Raw genomic sequence first — 19451 nt, 5'->3', positions numbered from 1 at the left:
CCGCACAGCCAGCCAGCAGAGGAGATGGTGGTCAGACGGTGTCCCTGGGCTCCAGCGGCCTCTTCCCTTGACCCTTGCGGGCCGAGGCCCGGGAGCAGGTGGGTGGGCTCAGAGCCCATTCATAAAACCCAGGGCTCCCGGTCGGCCTCTCATTGGCTCAGGAAGAAAGAGGCGTGGCCCGCAGCGCCGCGCGCCCCCAGTGGGGAGGAGTGGGTGGGCCCACGCTAGGATGGAGCGAGGGGGCGTTCCCCGTTTCGGCAGGCCAGACTTCCTTTCCCCCTCGCCCGTGTTCCCCCTCTCTCCTTCAGGGTGGGGATGGTACGACCCACCCTCCGCCCCCTTCTGGAGCTGTGGCGCCACCGCCGCCATCTTGGCATCTCAGCTTGAGGGAAAGCGCCCAAATTGGGCTCGGGGGGCCGGGCCGGCCGGGGAGCCCCTGCCGCCGCACGTGCGAGCCTGCCCGCCCCTCCCTGGCCTCCCCGCGGCGGAACGGCGCTTTGAAGCGCGCAGAGGCCAGTTCGGCTTCTGTCAGGCCCGCGTGCGAGGCGTGCGGGCTATACCACTTGAGCGGGGAGCCCGGGGCCGGTGGGCGGGGTGCGCGGGGCGGGGCGCGCGGGGTGGGGCGGGGCGAGGCCGGCAGGGGGCGGGGCGCGGGCGGGCGGAACCACTACGCAGGGTGGGGGGAGGTAACGGGACGGGCGCGACCATGACTCGGTGAGGCCGCGGGTGGGATTGGGTCCGGGGAGGCCTGGGGCCGCTGGCTTGGGCGCTGTCGCCGCCGCCCCCTCTCGCCGCTGCTGCCGCCGCCGCCGCCGTCGCCGCCGCCCCGGGCATGTCGTCCAACTGCACCAGCACCACGGCGGTGGCGGTGGCGCCGCTCAGCGCCAGCAAGACCAAGACCAAGAAGAAGCATTTCGTGTGCCAGAAAGTGAAGCTGTTCCGTGCCAGCGAGCCGATCCTCAGCGTGCTGATGTGGGGGGTGAACCACACGGTAACAGCACCCCCCGCGTATCCCACGCCCACCGCGTCCCGGCCCGCGCCCTGCACCCCATCGCAGCCTGCCGCCCGCCCGCCCACCCGTGCACGCGTGCGGTCCGCTGCTCCCCGCGCCCCGCGAGGCCTGGTATCCCTCACGCGCCGCCGCCTTCCTGCCTCCCGCCTTGCGGTCCGCGCCCGTCTTGCGCATCCTGGCCGCGAAGGGAAGGCCTGGGTGCCGGGATCGCACTGTGTGACCCCGCTGTTGCTTGTGCGTTACCCGGGGCCCCTCCAGCCGGCTGCCGATCATTGTCCGGTTGACAGCAAGTGGCACAGGCCTGGCTGTCTGTCCCCGTGTCTGTGGTCGATTGGCTGGCGCGGCGGTCCCGTTCCCACCCTCAGGCTTTCCTCCCCCCTCACGGGTGGAGATCCTTTCCCGGTTCCTTTTTATTTTCTTCTTGATCGAGCTATAGCAAGTAGAGAGGCACAGCCTGGCTGCAATCAGACTGCTGGGTAAGGGGGAAGAGACCCTCACCGTCTGAGGAACTCAGAGGCGTGGACTCCCATCTGTCCTGTGGCTTCCAAGGTTGGGGTCAGGGATAGTTGTCCTAGATGAGTGGTACTCTGGGTCCCACATGCTTTGAGAGTGTTTAGCAGCTTCCTGCAGGAAGTTGGAGGCTGCCCAGTGTTTGGAGCCGGGGAGTCGGTTTATAGGCCCTTGGTTAGGGTCTGTCTTCTGCCTGGCGCAGCTGTTTCCTCCTGTCTTCCGAGCTTCTCTTTGTGTGTCCCTCCTTGGGGCTGAGCAGGACCAACTGGAAGTTCCGAGGGAGGAAGATGAAGTGCTGGGTTTCCTGTTCTTCAGGCCTCCTGCTCTTCTGTTAGTTTGTTGTGAGACAGGGTCTTGTTTGTAGTTTGGGCTGGCCTTGAGGTCAAAGTTGTCAGGATTCTCCTGCTCAGCTTCCCACATGCTGGAATGACAGGTGCACACCATCCCGCCCAGCTCCCTGGCTCTGCAGACTGAAGGGTGAAGCAAGGGGCCCAGGGCCAGCAGAGTGCTGTGCTCTGGCAGGAGAGCCAGGCTCCTCTGGCTGGAGACTGCTGAACCGTCATCCCAGCCAGGGTACTGGATCTTCCCATCGGGCACAGCAGAGTGCCGTGTAGATGGGGTTTCTGTGCGTCCCTTGGTCTTGGGCAGGTCTCTGTTTTGCATCATCATTGTGGTTAATGAGGGTCCCAGAGGGTGGGGAGGGGGTACCTCAGTGTAAGGCTTGGCCCTCTGGAAGCCGCTTTGGGCCAGCTGTCCGGCAGTTTGTTTCTCTGGCTGCCTGCAGCCTCCGAGGTCATCTGACCGTATTCCTAGGGAAACTGGGTCATCAAAATATGAACTCCATGTCCTTTTCTAGAAGCCAATCCTTGATTTTGTTCTACTTCCTGCTTTTCACTAGAAAGCGCCCTGTCTGCGGGAGCTGGTGGTAACCGGGGTGAGGAGTGTTGTGGCTGACTGCAGGGACCTGGGTCCTGCTCTCCCGCCCGAGCCCTAGGTGTGGGAGCCGCTGGCCTGTGCTCACTGTCCAGCCTTTGGAACTGTGCTAGCCACTGCTGGGACCATGTGGCCAGTGTCCCATTTGCCACCTGTTCCTTCCCCCCCACTTTAAGCCATGTCCCAGGGCCCCTGGGAACTGGGCTCTCTCCAGAGCCTTGACACGTGCTCAGGGTATGGCCATGCTCACTGGCCTGGGCAGCCGAGGTGCTGGGTCTTCCTCCCAGCTGTGGGATCCACCGGAAATTCCTGTTAGTGATTGGTGCGGGGCTGGGTGGAAAGGCATTGATGTCCTCAGGACTGGGGGCACGCAGAGGGCCATGCCCTGCACAGGGGTTCCTTGGGGCTGTTGGTCCTGGCTTTTACTGCCTCTCTCTGATGCGGCAAGAGCCGCATCTAGACATGGGCCTAGATGACCACCTTGTCCAGGGCTCCTGGTGATCGTCCACCTTTCCGTGGCATTCTGCTTCTTTCCTGCTGTCACCCCTTTTGCCCGCTCAGGTTTCAGATACTCATTGACTTTGAGTCTTTAGTTTTTCATCCCTGTAAGCCTCCAGGTGTATCAGCCTGTGGCATGAAGGGCGATGGTCTTTTTGTTTTGTTTTGTTTTTGTTTTGAGACAAGGTCTTGCTGTGCAGCCCAGGCTGGCCTTGAGCTTGTGGTGACCCCCCTGCCTCAGCCTCCCAGTGCTGGGATGTTAGTATGCACCAGCCACTGTGGCTGGCCAAGCTGGTCTTTTTTTTTTTTTGTCTTTTTTGTTTTATATTGGTACCAGGGATCGAACTCACGACTGCCTGCTTGCAAGGCAGGCCCTTATGCTGCTGAGCTAAATCCCCAGCCCCTCAAGCTGGTCTTTAGAACAGAGTCAGCCGCTTCCCACTTCTGGGTGAGACAACAGGGCTTTGGCCCTGTGGTGTGTGAGGAGCCCTGGATGCTGGGGGAGCACAGAGGACCCGGGGTGGCAGAGGCAAGAGGACAGTAACGAGAAAGCCAGACTGAAAGATGTCAGAGGGTCTGAAATTCAGGGCGGGGTGCCCTGGACAGGGGCGCAGAAGCTGGAGCGAGGACCTGCCTGATGCTCTTGGTGGCTGGCGTCAGCCAGGTGAGCGGATGGAGGGCGCAGTGGCAGCAGAACTTTCCCCTGCCTGCCAGGGCAGCATGCCCATCACTGCCATCTGCATCTGCTTCGTAGCCTTCCATATGTCCCCTGGCTGCTGTGCCTTTGTGCACCCACTTAGCGATCGGGGTCGTCTGTAACTGAGTTTGTGTTCTTTATATCTTCTAGATAGAAACCCATTATTGGGTAGATAATTTGCATATATTTTATTCTTTCCATTGGGTTGTCTTTTTATGTTCCTTTTGTATCTTTGGAAGGTTAAATGTTTATTTTTTTTTCTGAGATAGGATCTTACTGCATAGTGCACAGTGCAGTCTGGCCTTTTCTTTTGTACTGGGGATCGAACTCACGATCTCACGCTTGCTAGGCAGGAGCTTGTGCCTCGGAGCTAACCCCCAGCCCTATACAGGCCTTGAACTCACTTACATAGCCCACACTGGCCTTGAACTCATAGTAATTTTCCTGCCTCAGCCTTCCAAGTGCTGGGATTACTGGTGTATGCCATCATGCCTTTCCTGAAGTGTTTATTTTGAAAAAGCCCAATTTGTCTCTTTTTCTTTCTTGTTTGTGTTTTTGGTGTGTATCTTAGGCTTTCTCATACTCAAATTTTGAGTATTTATTTCTGTATTTTCTTCTAAGTGTTTTATAGTTTTTTTTTAGTTTTTTTTTTTTTTTTAGCACTAAGCTGGGCACCAAGATGTTTACCTGGGGTCTGCTCTCCTCGGGATGCTAGGAGGGTCAGGTGGGTGCAGGAGTTGGAGGTAAGCCTAGGCATCATGGTGGGCGTTGGCCACGACAATAATGACAGCCACCACCATCCTAAGTAGGGGTGAGCTGGGTTATAGCACTTGCTTGGCGAGCACAAGGTCCCCAGATCAGCAGAAATAAGTGAGAGAAGAGTTTTCCTGGGAGCAGAATACGGGAACGACCCCTTGCGGTCAGTACTGCTGAGTGTGCAGGGGCTTCTGAGCTCAATCATGGAAGCTTGACACCCACTGCACGAGTGCCACACTTGTGTTTTCACTCAGCCAACGGCAGCAGCCTTTCCACGAGTTTGATGACCTCGGAGCCCTCAGTAAGGAGGACACACGGCACTTGTCTTTCTGTGACAGGCCTTCTTAGCATTAGGTCCTCTGGGTTCTTTTGTTTGTTTTGTTTTTGTTTTTTGAAACAGGGTCTCACTGTGTAGCCTAGACTGGCCTCCAGCTCTTGGCAATCCTCCTGCCTCAACCTCCTGAATGCGGAGGTAACAGGTCTTCTCCCCTGCGGCCAGCTATGTTGTACAGTGGCACCTTGGTTTATGAACTGAACAATTTAGGGGAAGATGGCTCTGTTTATGTTTGTGTGGGGGAGATGACTGGTGAGCTGATGCCAAGTTTGCAAGTGGAAGCAAAATTTCATCAAATGCTTTCGCTGGTGAACCGAATTGTTTGCAGACAGACATGATCATGAACTGAGGTACTGCAGTGTATTTCAGTTCCCTTTTTGAAGGCTGACTAGTATCCCATCGCACACATTTCCCTTTTTCTTCACTGATCTGTCGGTGGTTGAGGTTGCTTTCCCTCCTACTCCTGGCTCCATAGTTGGCTTTGAGTCTGTCTGTGTCAAGAGTGTGGGCCGGATTCATCCTTCAGTCTTAGTTCCCCTCCTGTTCCCCCATGCTTTCCACACTTTCTCTGCCTGGTGCAGATCCAGAACCCTCTGTACCTCCCTGTGCTGCTTTAGAAACCTTCAGTCAGTTCCTGCTCTGGCCAGGCCTTAGCATGACCCGTCGTGCTCTGGCCTTACGGCTGTGCAGAGGTGCTGGTGCCTCGAGCAGGAGTGGGGGAAGCCGAGAGGTGGAGAGGAGGAGAAACCTCCACCCTAGCACTTTGTGCCCCCTGGCCCTGGAACCTGGGTCTGCGGGGCCCTTGGGGCTCGCTGTGGTGGGGCCGCAGAGGAGCTGCGTTGTGCGAGCCGGGATGGAGTCGGACATGTCCCAGACCTGCAGGGCTGGCCGTGTCCCCTCCTCCCTGGTTCTTTTGCCGCGGATTCCTGTGCTGCAGCATGGGGAAGTGGGGTCCCGGGGACCAGAAGTTCCCTGAAGGAAGAATGGCCGGTTCTCATGCTTGGGAGGAGAAGGCCAGAGTGTGACTCCTACCGCTGTATGCCCCCCAGCTTCTGGTGAGGGGTCCCTTCTCTCCCTGGTGTGCGAGGGCGCAGCCTCTGGGAGCCCCAGCCTTCGCTCCATGCTTCTGCACTGGTTCAGGCCAAGCCCAGCAGCCTTGCTGTGCCCTCCAGCACTCTCTGAGGTCAGGAAGGTGCCCCAGGCCGCCTGCCCTCTGGGGACACAGCCTGCAGGAATGCAATTCCTGAGGAGGCAGCCATGACCCATGGCCCAAAGCCTCTGTCTGGCCTGTTGTGATCACCCCCAAGTTGGGATCGCAGCCTCCTTCCCATCTCTAGTCCTTCACCCATTGCCATTGCAGGACTAAACCCTAGGGGACTTGTCCCAGGTTTCAGTTCCTCAGCAACAGACAAACCCTCATGGAGCCCCGCCCTGCCCAGTTCATACCCTGGGGTGTCACTCAGTGGTTAGTGGTTGTCTGGGGCCATCTCCAGCACAAGTAATTAGGGTGCTTGGGGCAGTTGTTTTCTTGTTTAATTTTGTTTTCCGGTGCAGCTTTCCCTGCTGTGATTAGAGTAGAGGTGAGAATGAAAACCCTGCCCAGGCTGCAGGGATGGGCAGCCTGGTTGAGAGGCCCCACTGGCTGCCTGGCCACCATGAGGCTCCCAGCTTCTCCTCTGAAGCTCTCGGCGAAGGCAGATGAGGGGGGCTTGCTAGGGCCCCTCTGCACCCCGAACCCAGACACGTGCACGACGCGTGTCTGCTCAGTAAGGCAGCTGTGGCTTGTTATCCATGTACTGTGTCGCCCGGTCACTGTCACTGTCCTTTCTCTGCTGCACCCGTGCTGTGTGACCCCTGCGACTGTGACCCACCCAACCTGGATGTCACAGCCCTGCGTGGTCCGGCTGCCTTGTGGCCTGGCTTTCCCCATCTCTCTTCCTTGGAGCGCCATGTCCCAGACCTTGCAGCTTCTAGTGGCGACCCATCTCCCACTCCCGGGAAGAGTCCATTGTACCTTGTGCTGTGTTTTGCTTTGCATCGGTGGGGATGGAGCCCAGGGCCTCATGCGTGTAGGCATGCTCTATACTACTGCCTACGGCCCACGGGAATCAGTCATTTCTTTCCCTCCCAGCGTTCATCTTTTCATTACTTGTCCTCAGCCTCTTTTGTGTATTTATTTGTATTTCAAGACAGGGTCTCCCTGAAATGCCCTGGTAGGGCTTGAACTTGAAGTCCTCCTGCCTCAGCCTCCCTCTGGCTGGAAGTACAGGCACGAGGCAGAATGCCAGGCTGGAATCAAGCATTTCTTAATGTTTCTCATCTCCCTCTGTACCTAATGCAGGTATAGCATTCCTCGAATATTAGTTACTGGCTGTCTGTCCTCCAGCCCACATAGAGGCTGTGTCTTTGTGCTTTCCTGTCCACCTCCTGACCTGGCTCTGGCAGATCATAAATCAAGGCTGTTGGGAGGCTAGGCCAGAGCAGGAGAGGCTTTGGCTGCTGGGCTGCGGAGTTAAATCCTTCCCCCAGGCTTCAGAGGAGGAGTAGCCTATCCTGAGGCAGGAAAGTTGGAGGATCTTGCTGCAGACTGCCCCCTGCAGGACGCTGGTGGCTGAGCCACTGTGGCTTCCTCTCATCTCCTTAAAGGCCTGGGTCTCCCTGTGTGTGGGCAGCGCTTCCCCAGGCGCCCCAGGTGGAGACACAGAAGAAAGCACCGAGTTGCTGTCTTCGTAAATACTGTTCAGCCGAAGTAGAATCCGGCTCTGCTGGGAATAAAAAAGTGTAGCATAACTAAAAAAAGGGGTTAAAGTTAGAGCTGAACCCGAGTGTGAGTCCTCGGGGTTGAGATGCACGGCTCGTTCCCCATCTTCCAGGTTGTTCTTATGCTACCTGGGCTAAAAAATGTCCTGTCACCAGGTTGTGTGACTGAGCATAGAAATAAACCGGGCTCAGTGGCGCACGACTGTAATCCCAGCACTGGGGAGGCTGAGGCAGGAGGATCTTAAGTTTGAGCCCTGCCTAGGCAATTTAGGGAGACTCAGCCTCGAAATAAAATGTAAAAACGGCTGGGCCTGTGACTCAGTGGTAGAGCAAGGCTGTGGATTTGGTCCTGTTACTGACGGGAAAGGAAAAGGTACAAAGGGGAAGTTAGGGCTGTGAGCCAGTGGTGTACAGCCCTGTGAATCGCGTTCACCACGGGCCACCTCCTGTCGGACCAGCTCACGCTGCTTCCTGGAGCCGAGGCCTCCCACCAGGGTGTGTTTATTGGGTCTGGGCACTGAGGAGTTTGGGCTGCCTCAGCTCACTCGGTACCACTGTGGTCCTGTGAGCCCAGACTGTGTTCTTTCCAGCGCACGAGCTGAGCCGGGGAAAGTGCCCCGGGTCTCTTGTCCCGTTTCCCATTAGCCCTCAGAACCCAGCTCAAGATGGCAGGAAGCAGGATCGGTCACTGTCACGGCTTGGCTGCAGAACAGGGGAGCAGAGTAAGCTCCTGTGGGCACAGATTGACTTTATGAGCAGTGCAATGCACAGATTTTTTGAGGCACTGGGGTGCACGCCCATGATCCCAGTACCCTGGGAGGCCAAGGCAGGAGGGTCTCAAATTTGAATAGACTTTGGGCCACTCAGCAAGACCATCTCAAAATGAAGGACTTGTTTAAAGAGGGCTGGAGATATAGCTCAGTGTGGGGGCCCTGGGTTCCGTCTCTATATCACCAAAAAATGACCCCACACACATACAAGACCATGGTCCGACATCTGTACGTTACCCACTTCACTGGCACCCCACACAGGTCAAACACCCCTGTTGCCAACTCAGAGCCCCTCCAACCCTGCACCCCAGTCTCGCTGGTGGCCCCCTCTGTGATTCCTCTCTGGGTCCCCCTTCTAGACTTGTGCAGAGATGATCGTGCAGGCTGCACCCGAGTCTCTGCCCACCCTCCCCTTCCCCACAGCCTGTGCACTCCCCACCTGGGTCCTGACCAGTGGACCCGGCTCTCCCAGTGCCCTGTGGTGGCTCTCATCCTGTCCTGAGTGATCATGACTTCCTCCACTTTACCTTTCTGAAATAAAAAGGATTGGGACCTGAAAGGGGCACAGGTTAAATGCGGTTTCCCATGTGCCCTGGGGAGGAGGCCTCCTGGCTGCAGGCTGCTCCCCGCACACCACACAAGCTGCTTCAGTAACCCAGTTTGCCAGCCCAGCATCCGGAGCTGCCCCATTAACCAGGACAGAGTTTCCTGGATTCCTGTGTGCATTAGTGGCGGCCCAGCCCAGGTCAAATGTCAAACCCTGGGCTGCTAGGGGAGACAACTGGGACTAATTAGACTGCTAATTGGCTAAATGGGGATAGGGAGAGTGGCCTCCCATCCTAGCAGGGAGCCAGTTCCACTGGGGTGAGACCTGGAGAAGGCAAATGTCCCCCACTTTTATGTCTCGACCCCTTTGATGTCAGTGGCCCCAGTGAGCCGGGACTGGCTAGCAGGGCTGGCTGGCGTCTGTCTGCTTGCCTTTTCCGAGATCCATTACCTGGGAGCTGCCGCTTCCCCTGCTGCTTTTCCCAGCCTCCAGCTGATTTCCTGTGGGACCGTAAATGGGCAGCTAGGTGGGAGGGCAGTGGGTCAGTGACCCATCTCTGACTGCAGTGATGGATATTTATTGAGTGCTGGCCCTGTGTGCCCATGGTGCCGGGCTCTGCAGGGTGCACAGGTCAGCTGGAGTCTGCTGGGAGACATGGGTGGGAAGCTGTGGGGAGTCGAGGGCCAGCCTGAGATGGCACAGGAAAGTCTCCGGGGAGGGAGAGTGCCCACTGTCTCTGGAGGAGGTGTCTTTGGAGACACCTTTACAGAGAAGGCAAAGGGACACATCTGGGGACCCATTCCCAGGGCAGCAGTAGCCAGCCAGGGCTTTGGAATTAGTGACTGACAGCCTACGGGTGCGTTGCAGGACACTGTTCTGGCTGCCAGCCTCCCCGTCCCCTTGCTTTGCAGATCAATGAGCTGAGCAATGTCCCTGTCCCTGTCATGCTCATGCCAGATGACTTCAAAGCCTACAGCAAGATCAAGGTGGACAATCATCTCTTCAATAAGTAAGCGGCCGCCCACGTGGGCTCAGCTGTGGGCCAACCCGGCTGGCAGGGTGGGACGGTGACACCTGGCATGCAGGGCTGACAGCCAGATTGGGAGGCGTGTTTATTCTGTGCCTGTCCCCACATTTTCTTGTCGTCACCTCCCATCAGCTGCCCGCAGTGTCCTTTGGGGCCATGCATACGTGGCTGGGCCAGTGACTGGACTTGGGCTGCCTCGGGAAGCAGCAGGGTACTCTTGCCTTGGAGTGGCCCAGTGCTCTGCTTTGCAGCAGGCTGAGCCTGGTGCTCAGGGGTGCCCCCCCCATCGTGTCCTGCAGCCCCCATCGTCCGTTCACCTTCCAGCCCACTCGGGGTGTTGATGCCTGCAAGCCTAGCCGAGGTGGGAAGAGCGCCACGGTTGCAGGCCAGCCTGGGCTGCACAGCGAGACCCTGTCTCAAAACAGCAGAAACAAAGCAGAAAGCCTGAGAACGTGCCCTCAGCCACTGCCATCAGAGTAACATCTGAAAGCCCTGTCTCCGCAGCTGCCACTGCTAAGGGGCTATCTAAGGAGGAGAGGCAGCCCTGGACCCAGGCAGAGGCCAGGCTCTCCCCGTGGGCGCTACACCTCCTCTCTGCAGGGCCCGGCCTCTGGTGGAGCTCAGCCTTCACGGCTTGGCTGTAGACATGGGGAACCGGAGCCAGGCACAACGATACACACGTGTGCCCAGCCTGGAGGAGGCTGAGGCAGGAGGGCCAGGCCCGAGTGCTGAGGGCCACCCTGGGCCATTTCACTGACAAGGCTGCTCAGTGGTCTGGAACTGGCCCAGTGCACACAAGAGGAAAAGCCAGGGAGGAGCAGGTGGACTCCCAGGGGGTAGCTGCTGGCCAGGCCCCAGCCTCCTGTCTGCTGCCCCCAGGGAGAACCTCCCCAGCCGCTTCAAGTTCAAGGAGTACTGTCCCATGGTGTTTCGCAACCTCCGGGAGCGCTTCGCCATCGATGACCAGGATTACCAGGTAGGGAGCCCGAGCCAGGAGGAGGTGTGGCTGCCCGCCCTGTCACGCCAGCCCCTCCTCAGTGAGTCCCCAGAATTTGGCCTCTGAGAGCAAATAAGGAAGACTTTGAGGGCGGTGTCACTTCTCACTGCATGTGAGTGTTGCCTTCAACCTGTCCCCATCCTGCTGGTGGATGGGGCAACACAGCAGGGCAGCTGTCCTCTGCAGGGGTGACCGTGTGCAGGCCATCAGGAAATGGGCAGGAGCACATCCTGGCAGCAGGGACACTGGGTGGGCCGGAGTCTGCACCTCTGTCCTCCCGGGCTTCTTCCTGGTGTAGGCTGGGGCCGGGTGGCGGAGCTGGGGTCCTCATCGTGGTCCTCAGTGGGGGCTGTGCGGGACACAAGTGCCCTGACCAGCAGGGCGAGGGGTGAAAGGAGGGGTGCTGGAGCCCTGAGTGGAGTCAGAGGCTCCCCAATATTGCCAGGGTCACCAGTGTCAGGAGCCCATACCGGAAGTGAGGGCAGTGAGGCCGGTGCTCAGAGAGGAGACCTGGCGTCCTGTGTGGGCCATCAGTAACTTTGAGTCTGACAACGGTTCTGATGTGCACAAGGAGGGACGGCAGGGAGCCAGGGCACCTGACTACCCGCATAGCATCTCTGCGTGGAGGACACTGCTTTTGAGGGGTGCTTCTTTGTCAAGGGCAGCCCAGAGCCCCTCATGCCTTCAGGCTTAGCTTCCCCCAGAGGTCACGCTGTCCTTTCACAGAGAGGGGAGCCCTAGGCTGGGAGCTAGAGCACCTGCCTATAATTGTCACACTCAAGAAGGTGAGGCAGAAGGCTCTCGGGGTCCTGGCCAGCAGGCCAGAAGGCCAGACTCGAGTCACCATGAGAGCCGAGCTTACGGAAATGAGACTAGGATCCTCAGCGATGAGGAGAGGCCTGGCATTTCTGTGAGAAGATCCATGCGACGCGGGACAGTTGGGCTGGGGGCAGCCAGGTCTCCTAGAGGTTCCCCGGTGAATACTTGCCCTGGGCCACTTCCCCTTCAGCACCCGCTTGAGGGGAGTGGGGACAGCAGGGTGTGGGGGGCCGTGGGTGGAGGCAAGGGGCACCCCTTCTGTGGGAGGTTTTCCAGTGTCTGGCCACTCGGGGACAGTGAGATTGTGTCCTCTTGCTCTGAGCATGGCCTGTGTCACCCTGACACTCTGCCCTGCTGTGCTGTAGGCAGGGACCCTGTGGGCAGAGAAGTGGCTGCTCCCAGGGTCTGGGAGGACCCAGGCCGTGAGACCAGGTGTGGAACCCAGCTCTCCACAGCTGAGGCTGCCATAGTTCCGGGGTGCACTGGGGTCACAGCAAGGGAGCGTCTAGGCAAGCCCACTCTGTACTGTCTGGGATCTGGACGGTTTAGGCTCCACTCGGGTTCCCTGGACAGGCCTTCAGAGAGAGCCATGCACACCAGAGGCTGGGGCAGCAGGTCTCCCCAGGAAGACACATGTCGTTTGCTCCACAGAACTCGGTAACACGCAGCGCCCCCATCAACAGCGACAGCCAGGGCCGCTGCGGCACGAGATTCCTCACCACCTATGACCGGCGCTTCGTCATCAAGACTGTGTCCAGTGAGGATGTGGCCGAGATGCACAGCATCCTAAAGAAATACCACCAGGTACAGCCAGTGACCCACAGTGACCACGGGCTGCCTGCATATACAGGGAGGGCTGGCTGCTTCCATCAGAGCGAGGAGACTGCGGGATCACGGGTGTGGGGCTGGACTGTCCCCTGAGTAGGGTCAGGGGCGGGGGTCCAGGGCAGCAGCTGTCCAGTGCAGCCTGGGGACCCTGTGAGCTGGCTCACTCCCCTCCCCACCATGGAAGCCCTGGCGCTCCCGGCCCGACAGTGCCATCCTGGGCCGGGCACACTCCAGTACACGAGCCCCAGGCTTTCCCTCCGCCTTCCTGCAGTTTATTGTGGAGTGTCACGGGAACACGCTGCTGCCTCAGTTCCTGGGCATGTACCGCCTGACGGTGGATGGCGTGGAGACCTACATGGTGGTCACCAGGAATGTGTTCAGCCACCGGCTCACTGTGCACCGCAAGTACGACCTCAAGGTAAAGGCTGGCCCCTGCTGGGGCAGCAGGACCTGTGTTGGTGTGGACAGGTGACCTCAGGGTCAACATGCTGATGGCATGGGGACCAGAAGCTGCTTGAAGTCTAGGCAGTGGTGAGTGGAGATATTCAAAGCCCCAAGTGTCCCCTCCGTAGGTGACAGTCCACACACCTTGACCCTGCCTGCAGGCGTGCACTCCTGGGCAGTGGGACAGGGACAGGCGGCCTGGGGCCCTGCCAGGTCTCTGGAGCCATGCTGTTTACACCCTGCTTCCTGTCTGCATCCTTGCTAAAAGGAAGGTCCCCAAAGGGGCGTCCTACAGGCCCAGCACTCAGGAGGCTGAGGCAGAAGGATCACCACAGCCCACAGTGAGGCCCTGTCGCAAAAAGCCACAAAAAAAGAAGGAAGGAAGGAGGGTCCCTGGGCAAGGGCGGGCTGCAGCCTGCCTCAGGCACATTCTGTCTCGGGCACTGGCTGAGTTCCCTGGGCGGTCAGTGCTGTGAGGGGCTGCATGGGGGTGGACAGCGTCCTCTGATGGCTCTTGCCCTTGCAGGGCTCTACTGTCGCCAGAGAAGCGAGTGACAAGGAAAAGGTACGCGAGTGTGGAGTGTGGGGGCGGCCCCTCCGCTCAGGTTAGGAGCTTCCGCTGCCCTCCCCTCGGCAGCCCCCGCCCAGCTCCAGTCATGTAGCTGTCGCCCTTGGCCCAGGCGCAGGTCCCCATCTCAACTCCTGCCCTTGCCAGCTTCGACCCACCCTGTCCCAGTTGGGTGAGGCAGGGGCTTTCTGAGCTCCGATGGAGGCAGGCACCACGGAGAGGACCCTCATGGGCTGGCAGGGTGCCTCCTGCCACCCCTTTGCTGTCCGTGGTCCCTGGGGAACAGGGGCCTGTCCTGTCCACCCTGACACCGCCGTCTCTCTCCCAGGCCAAGGACTTGCCCACGTTCAAAGACAACGACTTCCTCAACGAGGGCCAGAAGCTGCACGTGGGTGAGGAGAGCAAGAAGAACTTCCTGGAGAAGCTGAAGCGGGATGTGGAGGTGCGTAGCACCCAGTGCTTCTCCCCCGCCATCTGAGCCCCTCCTTCCTAGCAGCCTACCTGTGGGCAGCGGGGTCCCTGTGGGGGCATCTCAGGCTCAAGATGCCTCAGCTGGGCCCTGCTTGCCTTCTGCTGCCCTTTTCCTGTCTCTGCTTTTTCAGTGGAGCCAGGACTGAAACAGTGCCCACCTCTGAGCCCCAGCGCCAGCCCCACCTTCTCTCTGAGTCCCCTGAAACCCTGTTCAGCACAGATGGGGCCACCAAAAAAGCAAAAGCGGACATGGTGGCACATGTCTGCCATCCCAGCATTCAGGAGGCTGAGGCAGGGAGGATCGTTGTGAGTTTGAGACCAGCCTGGGCTACAAAGTGAGCCCAAGGCCAGCCTGAACTGCACAGAGAGACCCTGTCTCCAAAAAGGGGCTGGGGATTTAGCTCAGCAGCATAAGGGCCTGCCTTGCAAGCAGGCAGTTGTGAGTTCGATCCCTGGTACTGATCAAAAGGAAAAAGACAAAAAAAAAACTCCTAACCCTCGCTGTCCCACCTTGGGTGCTAACAAAGCCCAGGTGCCTGTTCTGACTCTGCCTGGGACCCTGTTAGTGGCTTCTGCGTTGCAGCCACCAGGGGGAAGAACCCTAGAAGCGCCACCCTGCTGCGTTTTAGTGCTGGAGCCTCCACTGCCTGCCCCAACCCCTGCATGGGCTGAGGACTCTGAGTTGCAGTGGGAAACCTACTCTCCTCCATGGGGCAGGACGCCAGCCTTTGTGCTGGAACCCAGGAGGCCCCAGTTATTGTGCCCCCTCTGGGCTGCTGTCCTGTAGCCTTGGCCCCTGCCTCCCCATGGCGGGACCCCATGGGTGGGTCTCCCTACGGTGTCTCGTCCAGCAGGGTGAGACGGGTCCATGTTCCCTGAGTGTCCTGTAACCTCTCGGGTCACCTGTCCCCACCACAGTTCCTGGCGCAGCTGAAGATAATGGACTACAGCCTGCTGGTGGGCATCCATGATGTGGACCGAGCCGAGCAGGAGGAGGTAGAGGTGGAGGAGCGTGCAGAGGATGAGGAGTGCGACACGGACGGTGCGGGTGGCCTGCTCTGCTCGTACGGGACACCACCTGACAGCCCTGGCAACTTGCTCAGCTGCCCCCGCTTCTTTGGGCCGGGGGAATTCGACCCCTCGGTGGATGTCTATGCCATGAAGAGCCACGAGAGTAAGTAGGCCCCTGCACCCCATCCACCTCCTCAGGTGCCACGGAGGCTGGGTCTGCCCTGCTCACAGCACGGCTGGACCCTATCCACTGTGGCTGCGAAGTCAGCCAAGGCAGGGCGTGGTCAGGCACGGTGGTGCATGCCTGCCTTCCCAGCACTGGGAGGCTGAGGCAGGAGGGCCAGGCTGGAGCTCCGGGTGAAGGCCCTGGGACAAGGGGGTGAGAGCTTCTGGTAGGGACGGTTGGTCCCTCCTGGTGCCTGTGTGACCCGCTGTGGAGGGGTCCCGGGGCAGGCGGCTCTGCTCTTCCACTGCCCCTCTTCCCCACTGCCCTCTCCTCCCCAGGCAGTCCCAAGAAGGAGGTCTACTTCATGGCCATCATAGACATCCTCACGCCCTATGACACTAAGAAGAAGGCTGCGCATGCCGCCAAGACGGTGAAGCATGGGGTGAGTGGGCACCCGGGCATGGCCTCCACTCCGGCCCCAGGCTGGGGAGACCCGGCCTGTTTTCTCCCAGCTTTGCCCCCCAGCTGCTGGGCAGCTCTCGACCCTGTCTGAGCTGCCAGGAGGAGCTGGTTACACCTGCACCAGCCGCTGTGGCTCGGTCCCTTGCAATGTCCTCCCCGGAGACGGAGGCCTCTCCGCTGCCTGGATGCAGGCCTGGACCTGTGCTTTGGGAGTGGGCAAGAAGTCCTGACCCCCTTGGGCCACTTCCTGCTGGCTCTGACCCCACAAAGGCCCCCAAGAGTCAGGCTTCTCCCTGCCCAGCCTCCCACAGATGAGGGCAGGAGCTGACCCTTCTCCGCCTTCTCTTGCAGGCGGGGGCAGAGATCTCGACTGTGAACCCTGAGCAGTACTCAAAACGCTTCAACGAGTTCATGTCCAACATCCTGACGTAGTGACCTCGGACCTCGGCCAGGCGGGGCAGGAGAGAGGGGCAAGGGCATCGGGGCACTCCAGGGAGGGACAGCCGCGTGTACATGCCACTGTGTCCCTCCCTTCTGCTGACCCGTGCCCCCTATTTTGGTACCACGTCACCTTTTAAGACACTTGGGGCTGGAGGTGACTGGTGGGTTTATTTGGTTTTGATCCTGAAACGCTGCTGCTCCAGGCTTGTGGTTGATCAAGATGGGGGGTCATCATCACCCAGCCCATTCCCTGCCGGCCCACCCCTTCTCTCTGGCACAGTCACCCCCGGGTCCCATCCACCTCCACAGCCCTGCTGCCTGCCGTCATATCTGGACCCTGATGTGCTAGAGCGCTGGGGGGGGGGGGTTATTCCCTGTGACTCCCGCGCCTTCCTCCAGGCTGGCCCTCCTCAGAGGCAGAGATCACGAGGGGGGCAGGGTAGTCCTGACAGGGCGGGGACCATCACCCATGCTCAGGCTTCTGGGCCCCGAGCCTGCCTGCCAGGGCTGCAGAGGACTGGATAGCACCCTGGGCTATAGGGCCCTGGTGGCTCAGTGCTGTTCCTTCGGCCCCTCAGAAGCTAATCACATCAGATACGGTTTTCCTGTCTCCATTTGTCTCCTGGACAAGTAGGACAGCAATGTGTCCCCACCTGGGAGTGCAGCGGACAAGCCTAGGGTTGCTTGGGAGTTTCTTGAGGACGTGACCAGGAGGGCCACTTGGGAGGCCCACTGTGGGGGGGCTGGCCCTGCCCTGCCCCTGTCCCCAGGCTGCACCACCCCTGCAGCCCTCTCAGGGCTCTCATCCTCGGAGCCCCCCACGGAAGAGCTCTTTGTGCCCTTATGCAGCTGGTCCACTGAGAAAAGAGACATCTTTCCAGTGCCCACCAAGAGCTGGGGACTTGGCCTGAGAGGGGTGACACTGGCAGGTGACTCAGGTGTAAAGCTGGTTTGTGGAGCATTGCAAGGAACAGGTTTCCTGGGGCTCCTGCTCGCCTGACCCTCAGGTGGCTGGGGACCTCACTGGACTGTGGGGAGCCCCTTTACTCGGCCTGGCTCCAGGAAGGACAGAGGTGGCTCTGAGCAGCAACCCTGGGAGCGTTTGGAACCTCGAGGCACGTGGAGAAGTCGGGACTTGGGAAGGAATCACAGAGGAATCACGTCCGGGCTTGATTTCCCCACCTCATAATCAGGAGTGAAATTCTGGATCTGCTCTGTGCCAGGCCCAGGCCCCTGCACCCATGCTCAGGAGCCTGAGACCCCTGGCGGCCATGCTGCCCTGACCCTGTCACTTTGCCATATGGTGTCCCAGGCGTTACCCGTCCTGCCAGTTACGCAACTACCAGGTATCTAACTCGTTTAACATGGAGTTTCTGTTGTTTGGTTTTCTGGTACATTGTTTACACTGTGAGAGGTGGCGTCCTGCTCCAAACGCTCTTTATGTTTTTCTGACAGTATTGTGGATCGGGTCAAGACATTTGAGCTGTGGTTTGGTAGATTTTAGATTTTTTTTAAAGGTCTTTGTGCTATTTTCAAAACCTTGGGTCTGGCCCTTTAATTCTTTTCGGCATTCAGATGTTCAGAAGCTATTTATCTTGATTTATACAAGTTTTCTTTTTCTGTTTTGTAACGATAAAGACATTCTGTTTGGCTTGCAGTCTGAAAGTGAACTGAGCCCCACATTTTTGGTTCCCTCTCTTCTCCTCAAATCCTGCCAGGTTCCTTCCTGGCCATCTCGGAATACTTGGGGTTCTCCCAGGAGCGCTGGTGTGGGAATTAGGAGGTGGCTGGGGGCCAAGGCCCAGGTGGGGACAAAGGCAGGTTCTGCTCCCAGACTCTCATTTTGCCCCTGACAAGGTCACAGTCACAGCTCCTCCTGTCCCCAATGCCCTGTCCTGGAAAGTCCATACTGGGACACCCTTGTTTCTAGCCCCTAGTGGACCCCTGACTGATGGCCCAGTCGTGGGTCCCTACATGGGCTCCTTCCTTGTGCTCCGTGTCCCAGGGCGGCATCCTGGGTAGCCAGGTGGCCAGCACTTCTGGCGGCACTGTCCTCACCTAGCTCAGGGTTACAGGTCTTGAGTAGCACCGCCCTCCCACTGGGCAGCTCTTCCTCCTCCCCCAAGGAAGGCGACCCCAAGACCCAGGCCTTTCTCAGTAGCCAGTCCTGCCCCCTCGTCTGCTCCTCAGCCTCTGGGTCCTGGCTTGGGGCTCCCCCAAGGCAGGAATGTAGGGGAGCACCCTCCAAGAGAAATGCATCCAGATGGCACCCCCAGTCTGCTAGCCATTTGCACAGTGTGAGGGGTGTCCCTGTGGGGTGGAGGCTCAGGCCACTCCTCAGGCCACTGAGACACTGAAAGAGGCTATGGATGAAGCTTCCTGCCACGGCCTCGGGGAGCCGGAGCTGCTCGGCACCTTGAGCATGGTGTCCGGTCATTGTGAACAAAGAATGTGAACCCAGTTCCCGGTCACCTGGGGGGCAGAGGCCACCCCTCGCCACACAAGTCACCTTGTTTCCCACTGCAAGTTCCACTTTTTCAATAGGAATTTTCAGCCCCCTGTGCTCGTCTAATGTCTGCTCTCAACAGTTCGAGGCCCTGTTCCTGTTTTAAACTGCATGCATGTTACGATGCCTCTCCAACTCGAGGGAAATAAACCGTGAGAAGCTTTGTGTACCCCACTGTGTGATCCTTTGGCAGTGCCCCCCCCCCAAGGTTTCGGTGGCAGTGGCATCTGGATGGGGGGTACAGATGCTGCGTGGGCCGGTGCAGGGAGTGCAGGAGCACATGGCCCCAAGCTGCCCACTGTCCCCACCCCAGCCCAGGGGGTGACTGGTGAGGAATAGGCACCCCAGCACCAGACACAACCACCACAGGGCCTCTGTGAACTCCACCTTCGTTCTCTGTCAGGCAGAGCCAGATGGAAATCTGTTTCTCGGGGTGCCGCCCTAGCCCAGCGGCGTCATTAGGCCCCCAGGCCTCTCCAGGATCTTGAGTCAGTCACACACCTGTAACCCCATCAGTCAGGAGGCCGAGGCAAGGTCAGGCCCACTCTCAGAGTAGAGGGCTGGGAAGGCCACTCCACACCACACAGAAGCAGGCGCGCTCTAGAGGCTGAGGCAAGAGGGTCACAGAAGCCTAGGAAACCTGCCCAGGATGACTGCAGTGACAGAGTGCTTACAGGCATGACAGGAGGCCCCAAAACAAGGCAGAGTCAGGGCGTACACTCCAGGCTGATGTTGGGAACTTTCTAGGGTGACCACTGAGGTTGCCAGCTCACTGGGGGACTAACAGTGGGGAGACCCCTGCAAGGTCAGGAAGCACCGGCTGGATACCAGCTGAGGGATGGCGGCTGAGCCTCGGTTTCCCCACAGCCTAGGGGCAGAGGCTGGGCTTGGTGC

General features: G+C 59.1%; 1 protein-coding gene across 4 annotated transcripts; it reads left to right on the top strand.

Moving 5' to 3' along the window:
• The first annotated feature begins 51 nt into the window (after nt 1-51).
• Pip4k2b (phosphatidylinositol-5-phosphate 4-kinase type 2 beta) lies at nt 52-18726 on the top strand. 4 transcript variants are annotated; one of them, XM_063251463.1, is made up of 10 exons: nt 52-98; nt 9729-9826; nt 10724-10820; nt 12312-12464; nt 12760-12906; nt 13459-13497; nt 13829-13942; nt 14890-15145; nt 15487-15590; nt 15962-18726. In XM_063251463.1, exons 2-10 carry the CDS (start codon nt 9762-9764, stop codon nt 16040-16042), a joined length of 1056 nt encoding a protein of 351 aa, XP_063107533.1. In that variant the 5' UTR covers nt 52-98; nt 9729-9761; the 3' UTR covers nt 16043-18726. The 4 variants fall into 4 exon arrangements, with proteins under 4 accessions (XP_063107533.1, XP_063107532.1, XP_023419648.1 ...); XM_063251462.1 differs by lacking the exon at nt 52-98 and adding an exon at nt 694-991; XM_023563880.2 differs by lacking the exon at nt 52-98 and adding an exon at nt 1541-1561.
• Nucleotides 18727-19451: the final 725 nt, after the last annotated feature.

The sequence above is a fragment of the Cavia porcellus genome, unplaced genomic scaffold, assembly GCF_034190915.1.
Source record: "Cavia porcellus strain 051 isolate PalLab524CR breed Dunkin Hartley unplaced genomic scaffold, mCavPor4.1 scaffold_6, whole genome shotgun sequence".
In the NCBI taxonomy this organism is placed as follows: domain Eukaryota; kingdom Metazoa; phylum Chordata; class Mammalia; order Rodentia; family Caviidae; genus Cavia; species Cavia porcellus.
The sequence above is the reverse complement of the archived record's forward strand: the minus strand, read 5'-3'. Positions and strand labels throughout refer to the sequence as shown.

Coding starts and splice junctions, on each gene's coding strand:
- Pip4k2b (XM_063251462.1), top strand. CDS start 833: ATGTCGTCCAACTGCACCAGCACCACGGCGGTGGCGGTGGCGCCGCTC. Junction 10,821..12,311: donor TCGATGACCAGGATTACCAG/GTAGGGAGCCCG, acceptor TTTGCTCCACAG/AACTCGGTAACACGCAGCGC. Junction 12,907..13,458: donor ACCGCAAGTACGACCTCAAG/GTAAAGGCTGGC, acceptor TTGCCCTTGCAG/GGCTCTACTGTCGCCAGAGA.